The sequence below is a fragment of the Crocuta crocuta genome, unplaced genomic scaffold (genome assembly GCF_008692635.1).
Source record: "Crocuta crocuta isolate KB4526 unplaced genomic scaffold, BGI_CrCroc_1.0 scaffold443, whole genome shotgun sequence".
Lineage (NCBI taxonomy): Eukaryota > Metazoa > Chordata > Mammalia > Carnivora > Hyaenidae > Crocuta > Crocuta crocuta.
Window position 1 is genome coordinate 1526406 of NW_027529446.1, and position 17499 is coordinate 1543904.

A 17499-nucleotide genomic window follows, 5' to 3' on the forward strand; every position below is an offset into this window, starting at 1 on the left:
TGCACTAAAGCCGCCCCATTGTCCACTTTTAAAGGATAAGTTGAGGTGGGCGAATTATATCTCAACTAAAGAAAATGTGTTAAATTTCATTGTAAGAGAGCAGGAGGGTCACTAGGTAAGAATTCAGGTTTTGAGAAGAGCAGCCTACCTGTGGCCTGGAGGCTGTGTGAGAAGACATGGGAAAAACCGGGGCAGCGATGCATCCCCACCATCCAGACCAGGGGTGAGCACATTTCTCCTCTAGTCAAAGAGGCAAGACCTATGGCTTTTGGGGCCAGACACTCTGGCCCAACTACCAAACTTGGCCTGAGGCAGCTGGAGAGGTGCCACAGAGGATAGGTGAATTAGTGGGTGTGGCGGTGTGCCAGTAAAACTTTATTTGGCGACACCAACAAACATTTCATACAATCTTCATGTACTGTGAAATATTTCTCTCTTGATTTTTTCCAACCATTTAAAAATGTAAAAATCATTTTTACTTTGTGAACTGTATAAAAACAGGTGATGACTTGACTTTGGCCCGTGGGTGTTAGCTTGCTGATCTCAGTCCCACACCCTAAAGCTCTGTCCAGAAGCACAACACAAGCCTCGTGCATGATTTAAATTTTTCTAGCTGTTGAGGAAAAGAAAAAACCTGGTGTGTGTTTTACACTCACATCTCAATGTGGCTACTAAATCTTCATCAGAAATACTTGAGCCTTGTGTAGATTCCATAAATTTACATACCGAAGTTGCCTCAAATGTACCTAAGAGTTTTCTGGTAACTGTGCAGAGTATCTGTTTTAAACTCTTAAGTGTGAATTTACTAAAATGTAAAAGCCAGTCCCTCTGTAGCACCAGCCACGTGTCAGATGCTCAGTAGCCACGTGTGACCCGTGGCTGCCGTGTGGGACAGGGCAGGTTAGAACATTTCCCAGGTTTGTGTGCTGTCCTGTGAGCCAGTGCAGGTTGAATGTGGGCAAGGGGGACGTGGACTCGGAGAGTGGACAAAAGAGAAGCAGGTTAAAGGGAGCTTTAGGAGGGAGACGTGCGTGTCCTGTGCGTCAGGAGCAGGCACAGTGCGGCCTCAGGACACTGACCATGGACAGAGACGCCGTTAGCAACTCCACCGAGAGAGTGGGGAGCCGGGGACATCTGGTGGCCCCAGATGCAGGTCACGTGCCGGGCCAGGGGACTCTCCGGATCCCAGCCTTGGTGCTGCTGGGGTCAGCACCCGGAGTAACACCCAGCCCAGTCCCAGGACGAGGGCCCTTCAGTGCGAAACCAGAGAGAGTGGATCGTGGCCACCGTAACAGTACACGAAGGAAAAGCAAGTTCCTAATAGCATCTGTTTACACAAAGCAGAGTTTATTTTAATGTAAAAATTCATGTAAAATATAATTAATCATTTTTAAAGTAAATAGTCGGGGGTGTTTAGTATATTCACAAAACTGTGCAACCATCACCTCTGTCTAGTTCCAGAACATTCCATCACCCCAAAGCAACCCTATCCCCATTAACTGTCCCTCCCCAGCCTCCCATACCCGTGAAGCCCTTTCTTGTCTGTGGGTGTGTCTGCTCTGGATGTTTCACATATGTGGAATCACACTCTTGCATCTGGTTCCTGCTCTGAGCGTTGTGTGTTGAGGGGCTGTCCCCTGGGCAGCTTGTGTCCACGCCTCACTNGCTGTCCCTCCCCAGCCTCCCATACCCGTGAAGCCCTTGTCTGTGGGTGTGTCTGCTCTGGATGTTTCACATATGTGGAATCACACTCTTGCATCTGGTTCCTGCTCTGAGCGTTGTGTGTTGAGGGGCTGTCCCCTGGGCAGCTTGTGTCCACGCCTCACTCCTGTCCGTGCAGATGGGCCCATTTATCCATCCATCTGCTGATGGGGCAGTACTTTTGTCCGAATAACTTCCAAGTGCCTTTTCCCTGTCCTGCACACGGCTCTGTGCCTGCCATGTGGACTTGAGTGTAAGAGGAGGCGCATTCCGTGCCCTCTCCAACTCCTCGTGTTCACAGCGGGTCCCCATGGGACGGCCGCCCAGCCTGGGCCTCAGCGCGTGCTGCTGTGGTTTCTGTTGCAGTTTGTAAGCAGCTTTCGGGAGACAGAGCTGGAGGCCAGCTGTGTGGGCTGCACCGTGCTAAGTTACAGGTGGGTCAGGGCCCCCTTTCAGGCAAAGGAACCCAGTGGACACCCAAGAGGTTCCAGAAGATTCCAGCAGGAGCCCTCCCTCCCAAACGGCTTCTCTCCTCCCTGCAGGGATGGGAATTCCAGCGTCTTCGTGCATTTCCGGCTGCACTTCCTGCTGCAAGCCTTGCAGTCACTGAGCCTGGGCCTGGAGGAGGAGCTGTTGCAGCAGGGACTGAGAGCGAGGCTGCAGGGGCGCGGCATCCCCCTTGCTGCCCACGGCACCATCATGTCGGCTCAGCTCACAGGCAAGTAGGCTGTTAGGCCCCAGAAGACATCAGGAGGAGGCTGTGGGAGAGGCGGCAGCTGAACGTTGCGTTAAACTTTAGGTTTTCAACAGCTGCTCCCTCCCCTGAAAAGAAAACATACTGCACATTGCTTAACCCTCAATGGTAGAGACCAGGTGATGGCAACCTGCCAGTGGCCAGAGTGTAACTTTTTTTGTCTTTGCAGCCCATTGGGTCTCTGTTGAGGCCACTCAACTCTGCTGTTGTCCCATGAGAGTAAAAGACAATTCATAAACAAATGGGCTCAGCTGTGTGTTGATAAAACTTTATTTGGATGATCAAATGGTGGGCCGCATTTGGCCCGCAGCCATTTTTTGCCAACCCTGGTATAGAAATAAGAGTAAATGCCATGCCCTAAAATCTGATGATACAGATTCTGTATCATGAACCAAAAACGTCCCATAAAATCTGATGGTGCAGTGCATCATGGTCGGAGAGCCAGAGATGAGTTCAGTCTGTCATCAGGTTAAAGATTGCCTGCCTTGACCTTGTCCAGTTCCTACTGGACGTTTATGGTCCTTGCCCACCAACCCTGACATGCTGATTGAGTCTTGGGAACCTCAAGAGCTAATTGAACTCTTCCTTGGTCTCGTGCCTCCACAGTCCACTGTGGTGACCACCTGCCCCATGTGGCTCTTGAGCGCTCATCGTGCAGCCAGTGAGACCGAGCAACAGAATGTTTCATTCGATTTCATCTTAACTGATTTAAGTTGGAATTTAAGTGGTTCCCGTGGTAGACCGTGCAGCTCTCTGCTTTGCAACCCGATGTTTTCAGAGAACTACAGAACTCACTGGATGAACTCCTATCTCTTGTCCGTTTCACTGCAGGAAGCCAGAAAGGGCCATTGACAGAAAGAGACCTAAAATCAGGTATGTCTTCCCCTCTCCCACGGAGCTCCCTGCCCTCTGCAGAGCTTCCAGAGTCGCCTAGAGAGGTTCTCCAAGGCTTCCTTCAGTACACAGAGGGCTCCCTCCAATGCGGGGAAGGCTAGTTGTGCGCACGGCCCCCTCTGGGGTCCAGCAGGCATGGACTTACTGTCCTGTGTGAGCACAGGATGCAAAGATGAGATGCTGAAGTGCACATGGCAAACATGAGTAAGAGAAAACATTACTGATGTTTTTTGAAAAGTGGTACAAATCTGTTGTCAAAAGACAAAACACAAACAAACGGTTTGGGAAAAGAAAAAAGAATGAGTACCACGTGGAATCCTCAGGTGGGGGCGATCCTGGCCCCTCGGGATGCTGGGTATCCAGGGACATCTGGTTGTCAGGAGCGGGTGGGGCCAGGAGTGCTGCTCAGTCCCCACAGTGCCCAGGACACCCTCGCCAAGAACAGTCGGGCCACACGTGCGTACTGGACACTTAAGATGGTTAACGTAGTAAACTTTACGTTATATATGCTTTACCACAACTTGAAAAATTCAATTTTTTTAAAATACATTTTTCAATTTTTTATTTTATTTTTTTATTTATTTTTTTTATATTTTTATTTTTTTTTTAATGTTTCATCCATTTCTAGGAGAGAGAGAGAGAGACAAGCGTGAGCAGGGGAGGGTCAGAGATAGAGGGAGTCACAGACTGAAACAGGCTCCAGGCTCCGAGCCAGCAGTCAGCACAGAGCCCGACGCGGGGCCCGAACCCACGAACCGCGAGATCACGACCTAAGCGAAAGTCGGACGGTCAACCGACCAAGCCACCCAGGCGCCCCTCAATTTTTTATTTATATTAGAGAGAGCAAAAGATAGAGTGTGAGCAGGGGAGGGGCAGAGAGAGAGGGAGACCCAGAATTGAAGCAGCTCCAGGCTCTGAGCTAGCTGTCCACACAGAGCCTGATGCGGGGCTTGAACCCACAAACTGTGATCATGACCTGAGCTGAAGTCGATGCTTAACTGACGAGCCACCCAGGTGCCCCGAAAAGTTCAATTTCACCTGTGTCCTACTTAAAAAAATGTGGAAGCAGACATGGTGGGCTGCATTTCTGTTAGATGGCCCTGGCCTCTGTGTGACTGACATCCTCATGTCCTGTCTCTGTACTGGTTCTGAGAAAATTATTTCTGAAACATTTGGGGCTCTGAAACATTCTGAAACTCTGAAGGCTCTGAGTGGCAAGCAGAATCTTGCTGCGGTCGGGAGCTGTGGCGGGGGGTCAGGAACTTGGTTCTTTTCTGCCCTCAGGTCACTGCCCAGGGAACACCTTTTCATGCCGCAACGGCCAGTGTGTGACCAAAGTGAACCCGGAGTGTGATGACAGAGTGGACTGCTCCGACAGATCTGATGAGGCCCACTGTGGTCAGTCCCTTGCCTGGCCAGTCTCTGGGCCGTGTCCCCTCTCCAGGGTCAGCTGCCGGCCCGCTGTCTGGCCCACTGCGCACGTTATACATGGCACCTGGGCTTGGCATCACAGGAGCTGGGCAGAGGAAGGGAGGGGGCGTGCGTGAGAGTGGCTGACGAGATGGGTCCTGCCGAAGTGTGGTAAGCCTCGGATGCCAGGGGCTGGCACTCTGTCCTCTGTGCACTGGGATTCGAGCAAGGGGACCTTACACTTGAGGTGCTGTAAGAGGAGCCAACGTTTTCTAGCAACATTAGCCCAGGCAGCAGGGTAAGAATGTGGGAAGGAAGAGAGAAAACCAGTCACTCACAGTGGGTGTGATCGGCTATGTGAATGAATCCATAAATTGACTAACCCGAAAATGAGAAAGTTCGACAGTGAGGGGACAGTAAGAGAAACATTGACCCGTGCAAGAGCGATCCTTTGCTTTATGCAAGTAACCACGGGTTAGAAGATAAAACGCAAACAAAACCCACATGTGATCAGTGGCAACAAAGAGTAAACGTGTCAAGCCTGTAACGTTACATAGAAGTATAATAAAACTTCACTGGGCGTAAAAGGGGACCAAAGAAGCCGAGACGTGGCGACCCGTGAGAAGATGGATGTGTAAGAATTTTGAAACTTGCAAAATCTACGAGGGAGGAGACGCTGGTGGTGTGTGGAACCTGGATGTGGAGGAGGAGCTGTGGGGGCTCACTGAAATTGGCAGCTGTGGTCAGGGGTCCCCAAAGCCCCCCTCAGGGTCAGTGACTCACTGGAAGGACTCACAGAGCTCAGAAAGGTGTCCTGGGCAAGGTTCAGCTCCTTCCGGTGAAAAGGTCATGAGAGGAAAATGCGTGCGGGGCAGAGTGGGGGCGAGCTCCCCGCTGCGCAGCGTGGCCGCGAGGACAGCGCTGGCCTGACTGTCCCAGCTCGTGAACACACGGTTTCCAACCGTGGCAGCTCGCCGAGGCTTGGTGTCCTGGGCCACACAGGCAGGTAGCACCGGCACGGCTCACTTTAGGTAGGAGAGTCCCAGGGCTGCTGATAACAGTGGCCTGGACAACAGGGACGGTCCCTGTCAATCCAGGGGCTGGAAGCCAAGGCAAGGTAGTGGGGAGGTTTGGTTCTTTCTGAGCTGGCGGTGGAGAATCTGCCTCCTGCTCCTCTCCTGGCTTCTGGGGCTTGTTGGACGGCTAGCACTGCTCGGCTTCTAGAAGTGTCACCCAGATCTCTGCTGTCACGTCCACACGGCATTCTCCCTGTGCGCGTGCTTTGTCCAAATCTCCCCTTTTATGTACACACCGGTCATTGGATTTAGTGCCCTCACTAGTGACTTCAGCTTAATGTGATCATCTGTGAAGACCCTGTTTCCAGATAAATCACATTCACAGGTCCTGGGAGTTAAAACTTGGTCTTTTCGGGGGACACAACTCAGCCCAAAAAACTTAGTTTCCAGCCCCTCTAGAGGTCAGGGTGATACCACATAGCCTAAGGTCACCATGAACTTTTTGGATGACCCAACTCCCCAGGTAGATCAAGCTGCTCTTAAGCAACAGTCCAAGAGCTTAGAGGTTTCCTCCCGGGAGGCGGTCAAGGGCAGCAGTACTTTCTCTGAAATGTGCAGTGTTTGGACAGCTCTTCTCAGTTCATTGTTTGCTGCATGACAACTTGAGCTGAAGTGGAGACTCAGGAGGGGCCTGTGGGGGGGGAGGGTGAGGAGGAAAATGCCCTCCAGGCAGCTAGAAACATGAGGAAGGGAGGGGGCGACCCTTTGCTTTATGAGTCAGCACAGCACGCCCATAAATCCAGTCAAAAATGTGGAGTTCCCACCTGGACCTCCCCCTTGGCCATGAGCCCCATGACACTTGTAACATGGCAAAGTGAAGGTTGCTCGAAGGCCGCCTGTGCTCGAGGCAGAGAAAGGGCCCCAGCAGAGACATTCTCTGCCACTGCCTGGTGTGTGCAGCTGTGGGCGTTTGACCTGTGGGGCAGCTGGAGATGGGGTGCGGGAGGGCCGGGGGGACCCCAAAGTTGCCAAAGCCAAGCACAAGGGACCTAGAGCTTGTCCTTGAACCAGAGGGTGGTGGGGATGAGAGGTTCTGCGCAGATGTGGGGGGAGCCTGGTCACGGCCCTGCCTCCTGAGCACCCTGGTGGGTGACCCGTGTCTTGCAGACTGTGGCCTGCAGCCTGGCTGGAAGGCAGCCGGCCGGATCGTGGGCGGCATGGAAGCATCCCCGGGGGAGTTCCCGTGGCAAGTCAGCCTTCGCGAAAACAAGGAGCACTTCTGTGGGGCTGCCGTCGTCGGGGCCAGGTGGCTGGTGTCTGCGGCCCACTGCTTCAGCGGGTGAGCCCGTGCCCGTTGGTCCTGCCTTCCGTCCCACCCGGGGCCCCGCCTCTGCTGGGACCCTCACAGCCCCTTGGAGCTCTCTTGTCTCCCCTCCCTCCCCTCCCTTCTTTTTCTCTTTGTCGTTGAATCTGAACGTGTTCTTATTTTTAGATTGTGGTAAAATGTACAAAACATGAATTTACCGCCTTAACCGTCAAAATTCAGTAGTAGCATTGCTCACACTGCTGTGCAGCCGCCCCCACCAACCCTCTCTAGAACTTTCCATGGCCCCAAACTGAGACATTGTCCCCATGGAACATGGACTCCTGCCCCCTGCCCCGGCTCCCACCATCTACTCTCTGTCTCTGTGGACGGGACTCCGCTAGGGACCCCGTGAGTGGGGTCACACAGGACGTGTTCTGTGTCTGACCTCTGTCACTGTACACAGTGTCCTCCAGGTCCTCATGGTGGCAGGTGGCGAGACGTCCGACCTTCCTGGGGCTGGGTGATACCCCAGCGTATGAACGGACGCATCGTGTCTGTCCTTCATCCCTGGAGGGACACTCGGGTACTTTCATCAACTCTCGGTGGTTCTGAGTCCTGCTGCTGTGGACACAGGTGGACAGTTTGAATCCCCATTTCCAGGTCCTCTGCATATAGACCAGGAGTGGGATTGCTGGGTCATCTGGTAATTGTGCGTTTCAGCCTTTTGAGGAAGCGCCGCACAGTTTTCCATCCCTGCTGGTCACGTGGACACTCTGGTGTCCCCACATGTTCCCCAGCACATGTCTTCTTCTGCCGTTTTGATCTGAGCCACCGCAGTGGCTGTGACGTGCCGTCTGACCATGCCTGTGACCGGCGCTCCCTGATGGCGCGTGATATGGAGCGCCTCTCAGGGCTTGTTGCCCAGCTGTGTGTCGTCTTTAGAGAAATGTGTTTGAACCCTTTGCCTGTTATTGAACCAGATTGTTGCTTGTTGTTGAGAATGGTCAGAATCTTCAACAAACCAGAGTGGCCAGGCAGAATGGAGCTGTTCAAAGGTGGGAGAAGGTTCTAGAAACCTCTGTGCCAGGCATTGCTGTTTGGTTGCTGCAGTCTGCAGAGACCTGGCGGGGAGGACAGGGCAGTCTGGACAGACGGCTCAGTACCCCCCGGGCAGCCTGCTGTCAGCCTCAGGAGCTGCCAGCCCTGGGGGTGGATGCCAGGACAGTCACAGCTCAGGACAGCAGGGGTGGCGATGTTCCCATCCGTTTTGTGCTGCCGTATTTTATCACAGGATTAGTTAAACAGATGGAAAAGACAAGAAAACGGTACAACAGACAGCCGTGCGCTCTCACTTGATTTCAGCATGTGGTAGCCATCGCTCCTGCTGTGCTTTTACCCCACACCCGGCTGTGTGTCTTTTCCTGCCAAGCCATTCAGCGTTCTCCCCTCTGAGCGCGATGCGTCCCCCCGACCCTGCTGCACATCTGTATGAACGAGGAACACTCGCCCGCAGTACTGTCACACTGCCGCATGCTGGCATCCAGCGCCAGTCCTCATCCCCTCCCCCCACTCGTCCCGAGGGTCTGTCAAAGCTGTCTTTGTGTTTTCGTTCTTATTCCAAGAAGACGTATATATAATGTAAGCCTTACCATTTGAACCATTTTTAAGGCAGTAAGAGTTTTGGCCTTGAGCCTAGCAGAATGGTTCTGTAAAGGTACAGAGAGCGGGCAGGGGAGGGGAGGTTGGGCTTTGTGAGACAGAGCCGAGCCTTGTCCCTGCTTCTGCGGGGAAGCGTGTTGTTCCACTGACCTGGTACAGGCCCCACGAGGAACACCCGCCACAGGGAGAGGAGAGCGAGGCACTCTTGGGGGGAGCAAAGTGTAAGGGGTCACCCAGAACAGTCATTATGACAAGTAATACCATCTTCCTGTCATGTTGCAAAAATATTTAAAAATGCAAACCCCAAAATCCACACTGAACGGAATATCCAGTTCAGAAACGCAGACCAGCTCTGACCAGGGCGGGGCTCAGGGAGGGCGCGGAGGGGAGGGGAGCGGGCCCGGGGGTCAGATCCTGTGTTCGTCGTGGGTTCAGCATTCATTTGGACGTTCTGCGTGTGGCNCTTTGACCCCCAGCCCCCCCACCCCAACATTCTGCACCCAGATCTGTCTTCGGGTTGAATGTTGAAAATTGGCACGGAACGGGTTCTTCTGCACCCATTTCCGTTTTCGACAGTGTTCCATGACGATGGAGTTTCAGGGTGCACCCTGCTCCCAGGACGGGTGCCCCCCTCGCCGCCCCCCGCTGCCTGTCCACGCTGGGTGGGCCCCGGAGCTGTGGCTTCTCTGCCCCACAGATTCCAAGACCCGACGGAGTGGGTGGCCTACGCGGGCACCACCCACCTCAGCGGCGCGGAGGCCAGCACGGTGCGCATGCGCGTGGCCCGCATCGCCCTGCACCCCCTGTACAACCCGGACACGGCCGACTTCGACGTAGCGGTGCTGGAGCTGGACGGCCCCCTGGCCTTCGGCAGGCACGTCCAGCCCGTGTGCCTGCCCGCCGCCTCGCACGTCTTCCCGCCGCGCAGGAAGTGCCTCATCTCCGGCTGGGGCTACCTCAAGGAGGACTTCCGTAAGTCGTCCGCCCTCCTCCTCCCGCAGCTGGGGTCCTGTCGGCCTGTGCGTGCGGGGGGGTGGGGGTGTGTGTGTGTGTGCCCCAGATGGATGCTCCGGATGGTTGTGTGTCATTGCGTAGGTGCCCTGCAGTTTCAGCTCAGGCCAGAAATGGAGGTCCTTCCAGTGGTGGATTTACTGCCACGTTTTGTGCATTTTTGTGCTCTTAACGCACAAAACGTGTGCTCTTAGGTGGGTGATTGCTAAGATGCCCCTGGTGCAGAGACGGTGCACCGGCCCGTGTCCCGAGCGGGCAGGCTGGGGTTTTGAGCTGATTTCTGGGCGAGCTTCTGGGCCTAAACTCAGCGAGGTGCGTGTGCGGAGAAGTACACACGCTGTAAGTCTCGTGCTGATCCCTTGAGGATACTTGAGAACAGAGGCTCCTAGGAATCTGCTCTCTGCCGCCCGCCCCCCACCAAGCCGTGCTTCATAGATGCTGAGTCAGGGTTTGTGGCGACTTTAGGGAACAGAACTGTCTCCGAGGAGGGGTGAGAATCCACCGTAATCTGATGGTAGAAAGTGCTGGACGGAAACCCACAGGATGTTGCAGAGAAAAGGAATTGGGGTTGGGGCGGCTTCAGGAAGGACCTGAAAGTGATGCCTCAGCCCCTACCCGGAGGGTGAGCTAAATAAAGCATTCGGACAGGACGTTGTCCCCACAGGGAGAGTTCCCATCATTGTGGGAAGTCCTATTGGATGGCGCTGACCTAGAACATTCTAGAGCAAACTGTTCAACACAGTAGCACTGGCCACAGGCTGGCTCAGTGGCCGTGCATGGAAGTGGGGGAGCCCTAGGGACCAACCACAGCTGACCTCCCTGGCAGGGCCACAGCCTGTGGTTTGGGGTTTCTCAGCTCTGTGCCTGCCTGATACGAAAGAAAAGAAAAATCCTATATGATTTTACACCTTCTGAAAAGGAAAAGGGTATTTTCCACACAGACCAAATTAGGAGGGAAGATGGAGAGGAATAAACCCAATCCATAAACACGTCAGCCTCCCCCGTTCGCCGACCACGGGTCCAGGGACGGGGCAGGAGGCAGAGCAGACAGCCTCCCCACCGGCGGCTCCCAGACGAGCACTGTTAGAAGCGCTTCCCTTGGGGGGTGCGGGATGTGCCCTATGTTTGTGTCACCTGCTGTGGGAGCCAGCAGTTCCTGCAAGGTGGCCATGGCCGTGTGGCTGGGAAACTGAGTTTTTACGTTTTATTGCATCTTAACACATTTAGGTCTACATTTAAATAGTCACACGTAGCCAGTGGCTGCTGGCCTGGACAGCACGGCCCTGGAAGGACGTAGGTGGTGAGGATGACGGGGTGGTGAGTGCAGCAGAGGGTGAGGCTGGGTGGGGAGGGGGCTGCAGGCTTTGATTGGGTAGCCAGGAGGGGCTTCTCGAGGAAGGGGCGAAGGAGGGAGGCAAGCAGATTCAGCGTTCCAGGCAGCTGGGACAGGATGCATAAAGGCCCTGGGGTCGGCGGTCCAGGCTTGGACTTTTAACTTGAGCGGGGGGCTCACCCTGGGGGATTTGAGAAGGGCAACATAATCTGTAGCCAAGGCGGTCCTGGCTGCAGGCTAAGAAAAGACTTCGGCAGAGCAGGGCAGGACGAACAGCGGGAGCAGGTAAGGGGAGGCTCAGGGCCGAGCAGCTTTTAGGAGGGAAATGAGGAAGGAGCCCAGTCCTGGGTGGCAGCTTTGATGCCTCTTTGTTGTCTGGGCCAAGAAGGTTATCGGTGGCCATTTGCAGAGTATGTTCTCTGCTTGTTTCTGAGCTGGCTGCCGCAACAGGTCCCCCTCCAGCTGGGGACACCGAGGGCCAGAGCAGACACGTCCCACAGCCTCCCGGCTCGGGATGGCTGCCCGTGGCCCGGACATCCTCATCCTGACATGGTCTCTCTCTGTCCCGGGCAGTGGTCAAGCCGGAAATGCTGCAGAAAGCCACCGTGGAGCTGCTGGACCAGGGCCTGTGTGCCAGCCTGTATGGCCACTCGCTCACAGACAGGATGGTGTGTGCCGGCTACCTGGACGGGAAGGTGGATTCCTGCCAGGTGAGCCCCCCAGCTCTCGGGGCCTGGGGACAAGTCTGGAGTCCTCAGACACCCCCCCACCTGCTTGAGGCCCCCAGGTTTCTGCCCCGGGAGAGGGGGTGCTCAGTTTCCGGTCTGCCACAAGACTTTCCTGCCTGACTTTTAGCACTGGATCTCCTTTTTCCTTTATGGCTTTGGTCTCATTTCTGAAGCCTGCTGGGTGGGGGAGGGGGAGAGGCCGCTACCTGCACTGGGTGCCACAGCAGCACTGAGGAAATGGTGGCAGAGAGCATGTGCTTGGGAACGTGAGAGTCCAGGTGAGCTGGGAGTTTTCAGAAAGAAAAGGGTGAGCAGACAGAACCAGGCCCTTCGGGAAATGCAGCCACCAGTGAAAGACCAGGGCATTGCGCTGGGGTTTGAGCTGCCAGAGGCTGAACCGAGAGAGACCGTGGAGACCCCACAGCCCAGCTGTCCTGCTGTGTTTTTACGGAGGCTAAAGGTGCAGCCACCAGCGCACTTTGCTCCAGGAGCCCATGGGGAGGGGGGACTCCTCTGAGTCTGTGGCCCTGGGATTAGGAGTGGCTGCAGCCAGGGCGGCCCTGACTCCTCCTGAAGGCGTACCTCTGTCCCCCAGGGCGACTCAGGAGGCCCCCTAGTCTGCGAAGAGCCCTCCGGCAGGTTCTTCCTGGCCGGCATCGTGAGCTGGGGGATAGGTTGTGCAGAAGCCCGGCGCCCTGGTGTCTACGCCCGAGTGACCAGGCTGCGTGACTGGATCCTGGAGGCCATCACCGCGGCGGGCCGGCCTCTGGTCCCCACGACGGCCCCCACCACCGCCAGCACAGCCCGGCCCACCAGTCCTGAGAGCCTGGCGGTCCACACCCCCACCGGGCCCACGTCGGGCCCCAGCGCTGCGCCTCCCGGCTCAGTCACCAGCTCTAAGGCACAAGGTGCTTTCTGGGGGTGCAGGGAGGGCAGGCGTGCGCCCCCACAGGGTGGGACAGAGTGGTACCGGCGCTGGGTAGCTCCCTGTGGGAAGGAGAGGCGCTGCCTTCCGTCCGAGGCCCGGCTCCCAGCAGTGGACACTGGGCCCTTCTCTCCTGTTCCCCACAGAATGCGGGGCCAGGCCCGCCATGGAGAAGCCCACTCGGATCGTGGGCGGGCTCGGAGCCGCGTCTGGGGAGGTGCCCTGGCAGGTCAGCCTGAAGGAGGGCTCCCGGCACTTCTGCGGCGCCACCGTGGTGGGGGACCGCTGGCTGCTGTCGGCCGCCCACTGCTTCAACCAGTAAGACCCACCCCAGCCCTGAGGCCTGCGCAGCGCCCCCCACCCTCAGTCACCAGATGCCCCCACCCCTCGAAGGGCTGGAGAACGGCTGTCTGTCCAGCTGCGACCAGAGAGGGAACAGGCGGGAGAAGTGGGGGTTCTGGGGAGGCATCTCGGGCCCCACCTGGGCTGCAGCTTCTGGGGGGAGGATTCTGCTGGGCTGGTCTCTGGGGGACAAGTGGGGGCGTCTTCCCCTCTGCCCATGGTTAGTCTGTCAGTCACGGGGCACCAGGGGCCTCTTGTGTTCTAGGCAGAGGAGATAAGCCCGCAGGGGCTCCCTGCCTTGTCCGTGGGCCCCCAGCCTGGGACCACTTTTGGGGAACAGCCGTGTGGCCCCTCCACCCTCCTGGTGCCCCTCCCCAGACCCCGGGCCCCGCAGCTCTGCCTGGCGTCCTGGGGGCAGCAGGGTGTCTGAGCGGCCCCTTGTCAGCAGCACGAAGGTGGAGCTGGTGCGGGCCCACCTGGGCACCACGTCCCTCACGGGCGTCGGCGGAAACCCGGTGAAGATGGGGCTGAAGCGGGCAGTGCTGCACCCCCAGTACAACCCCAGCATCCTGGACTTCGACGTGGCCGTGCTGGAGCTGGCCGGGCCCCTGGATTTCAACAAGTATATCCAGCCCGTCTGCCTGCCCCTGGCCATCCAGAAGTTCCCTGTGGGCCGGAAGTGCATGATCTCCGGGTGGGGTAACACACAGGAGGGAAATGGTGAGCTCCCCACCAGGCTCTACGGTCCCACACCTGCAGATCACGCCCCCCCCTTCCCCCAGGATCACAGGCTCCGGCACACGGATGGTGCGGCTGCTTCATAAAGTTTATTGGCGCCTCGCCCACCCGTTCATTTACAGACCGTCTCTGAGGGACTTTCCTGCTACAAGGGCAGAGCTCAGTTGTCCCAACAGACTGTCGGCCCGTAAAGCCATGACTATGTACTCTGTGGCCCTTGGTAGAAAAGTTCGGAGACCCTTGTGCTGTGCCCTTCAGGGACCCCCAAGAGTTAGTACTGCTTTGGAACCTGAGAGAGGTCTCCCTGCAGGTCACCCAGGGCGCCAGGAAATCTGCCTGGGGACCGTGGTGAGATTCTAGGTCACTGAGTGGGGTGTGGCATCTGCCTCCTCACTATGTGACTACGAATCCATGTGGCTGTGGGTCGTCATCTGTAGGCAGGGAGGTGGGTGCTGCTGCGGTGGGAGCAGATGTGGAACAAGAATCGCTCTGTAAGTGACCTTGTGCGGGGTCTTCTCTCCCTGGCAGCCACCAAGCCTGACATTCTACAGAGAGCGTCTGTGGGCATCATAGACCAGAAGGCGTGCAGTGCGCTCTACAACTTCTCCCTCACGGACAGGATGCTCTGTGCCGGCTTCCTGGAGGGCAAAGTGGACTCCTGCCAGGTGAGCATCCAGAGGGCCGCCTGAAGTGTTCGCAGAGACAGGAGGGAAAGAATTTTCAGTGCAACAGGGTGAGCAGAGGAACCCGAATGCCTTTAAATGTGTGGTTTCGAGAAATGATCGTATTTCCAAGCAGAATATGAGGCTGCGGTTCAAAAGTGTATGGTGGGTGCGTGTGAAAATACAGACACACCGACTGAAAAATGTGCAGCATATGTTCAGTGGGGAAAAAGCTAATCACAAGCTAAGACACATGTGACCGCACTGTCCAGTAGGGTAGCTGGTGAGCAACCAGCGTGTGCGTGATCCATCATCGGGGAGACCTGGCTCCATCACCGTGCTGTGAAAGCCAGAGAAACACACAGGTGGGAAAGTGTATGGACCAGACTTACTTGGAAATTTCAATGCGGGGTGCCTGGGTGGTTCAGTTGGTTAAATATCTGAATTTATTTTGGCTCAGGTCATGATCTCACGGTTTGTAAGATCAAGCCCCATGTTGGGCTTTGCACTGACAGTACAGAGTCTGCTTGGGATTCTCTCTCTCTCTCTCTCTCTCTCTCTCCCCCCCCCTCCCCTTCTCCCTCTCTTTCTTTTTCTACTCCTCTCTCTCCTCCCCCCACCATGTCTGTCTCTCTCAACATTCTAAGAAATCTTTAAAGAAAAAAGAAACATCATTGCAAAACTCTTAATAAAATATTAGACTAAATCTAATAACGTGTTAAAAGGAAAATAAATCACAACCACAGTGAGTTTATCTCATAAAGTCTAGCCCTGACACAGGAGAATCCAAGTAACACCAATCATTACATTAGTGGACCAAAGGGGAGAAAGGGCATCATCTCCAAAACCACAGAAAAAGGCATCTGATAATTTTTAACAACCATTCGTAATTACAATAAAAAAAATTCTAGCCCTATGGAAGATAGATAACAGAAACCTACAGCAGACAGCATGGTCGGTGGTGAAACAAGCCTTCCAGCACACACAAGGCTGCCTGCCATTGCCAAGGACATCTGGATTAATGCAGAAAGTCACAAAAAAAGAAAAGTATGGGGATTTATAAAATAGATAAAGAATGTAATATGCAGTAACATGACTGTCTACAAAAAAAAAAAACCCTAAAACCACACAGAACCAAGTAAACTATGAAGATTCATGAGTTGAGCAAATATGGCTTGATTTGAGATCATCCTACAAAGTCCAGAACATTTCTTTTCCCAGCAAAAATCAGCGTCAGAGAAAAAGTGATCCCACTGACAGTGGGAACAAAACCTGTCTGGTGTCTAGAAGTAAACTCTAGAAGGTGTTCAAGGTTTTCATGGAGAAAATTATTAAACTCTGAAGAAAATTAAAAGGCCTGAATGAATGGAAAAATATACCATATTCATGGATGGGAAGACAATAGTATGAAGATCTCTTTCTCTCCCTCCATTTTTTCCTATAGGTCATTGCAGTTCCTGCAAAATTCCAATAGCATTTCACCATATGACTTGGCAAGCTGGTTTTAAATTCATGCCGGAGGGCAAAGTAATGGTATGTGACCAGGCAGGATAATCTTGATAAGGAAGACTCAGGAATGTGTGTACCGCTGGGGACAATAGAGTGTTGATGGCTTCTACTTTTGCGTAAACAATCAGCTCAAAGCTTAGTGACTTAGTCATTTATTGGGCTTCTGAATCTGCACTTTGGTAAGGGCTCAGCGGGGACGGATTCCGCCTGCTGGCCCCAGCAGAAAGGGCCAGCACTACATATTTTCTAAAACTACAAATAAACGTAAAAGCATAGTGGGATGCACCAAACTCCTAATGTGTTCACTTCTGGGGAGATGGGGCCCCAGGACCAGAGGCGGGGCTGTGTCAGTCCCTGCTGCCGCTTAACAACCCCCCCCAAGCTTGGTGCTGTGAGACCCAGTTTCTTCTGATCATAGATTTTGTGGGTTGGAAATTCCGGTGGGGCCCAGTGGGGCCGGCTTGTGTGCTCCACACGGTGTCTGCGGGCCCCTCTGGGAAGGCTCAGAGGCTGGTGTGCCAGAAGATTCTGAAGGCGTTTCAACCTGCACGTCTAAGGCCAGTTGTTGCCTGGGGTCTCAGCTACATCCTACATGTGGCCTCTCCATGTGGACTCTGTCCGGGCTCCTCCTCGCCTCCTTGACACGTGGTGGCTGGTTCCCAAGAGCAGGTCATTCAGAGGAGAAGGTGGCAGCACATGGCATTTTGATGGCCGTGCTTAAGAAGTCACGTGGCATCACTGTCCCCAAAGTGTGGGGGCGAAGGCAGTCATGAAGGTGTGCCCAGGTTCACGTGCAGAGGCAGACACCCTCCCCCCCCCAGTGGGAGGAGTGTCAGGATCTCTGTGTTCAAAGAGCACACGTGGGATGAGAGGCTCCGGCCCCCTTTGGGAGAAACAGTCTGCTGTGTGGCCCAAGCTTTATTGTAAATTCTGAATGGGGGTGCCTGGCTGGCTCAGTCCATTGAGCCTCTGACTCTTGATTTGAGCTCAGGTCATGATCTCCTCGTTCGTGAGTCGGAGCCCCATGTCGGGCTCTGTGCTGACTACATGGAGCCTGCTTGGGATTCTCTGTCTCCCTCTGTCCCTTTCCCACTCTCTCTCCCTCTCTCAAAAATAAACAAAAAAACTTTTCTTTAAAGGAAGAGCAATATGTTATTGGTGTAATTTTTCCGAAACCTATAGTAAAAAGGGCAGCGGCTAATGAGCAGTGACTGACTCTCGGTGGGACTACCCACAGTGGTTATTTTTTTAAGGGTTTCTGCCTTTTTTGTTGTTTTCTTTTTTTACATCTCAAAAACAAAAGCAGGAAGAACTGAAGTTCAGGGAGAAGTGACTTAATCAAGGTCACACAAGGTCTGAAGCCAGGTCTCTGGAGCGCCCGCCCCCTGCAGTGTGCAGTGTCTCCTGCTCGATGGTCTCAGCCGCCTGGAGGGCAGGAGGGCCAGGCAGTGCCCCCCGCAGAGAAGGCGCTGCAGGGTCATAGCCAGCTCTTCACACACCCCCCCCCCCCC

General features: G+C 54.8%; 1 protein-coding gene across 1 annotated transcript in view; it reads left to right on the forward strand.

The window, feature by feature from the left end:
- TMPRSS9 (transmembrane serine protease 9) overlaps positions 1 to 17499 on the forward strand; it is a 27864-nt gene that overhangs the window by 4668 nt on the left and 5697 nt on the right. Inside the window, exons 3-13 of the mRNA XM_077760681.1 lie at positions 2068 to 2135; positions 2244 to 2423; positions 3291 to 3328; positions 4634 to 4747; positions 6943 to 7114; positions 9438 to 9712; positions 11658 to 11794; positions 12408 to 12720; positions 12884 to 13055; positions 13528 to 13799; positions 14346 to 14482. Coding sequence (XP_077616807.1) covers positions 2068 to 2135; positions 2244 to 2423; positions 3291 to 3328; positions 4634 to 4747; positions 6943 to 7114; positions 9438 to 9712; positions 11658 to 11794; positions 12408 to 12720; positions 12884 to 13055; positions 13528 to 13799; positions 14346 to 14482 — 1878 coding nt within the window. The remainder of the gene's footprint in view (positions 1 to 2067; positions 2136 to 2243; positions 2424 to 3290; positions 3329 to 4633; positions 4748 to 6942; positions 7115 to 9437; positions 9713 to 11657; positions 11795 to 12407; positions 12721 to 12883; positions 13056 to 13527; positions 13800 to 14345; positions 14483 to 17499) is intronic.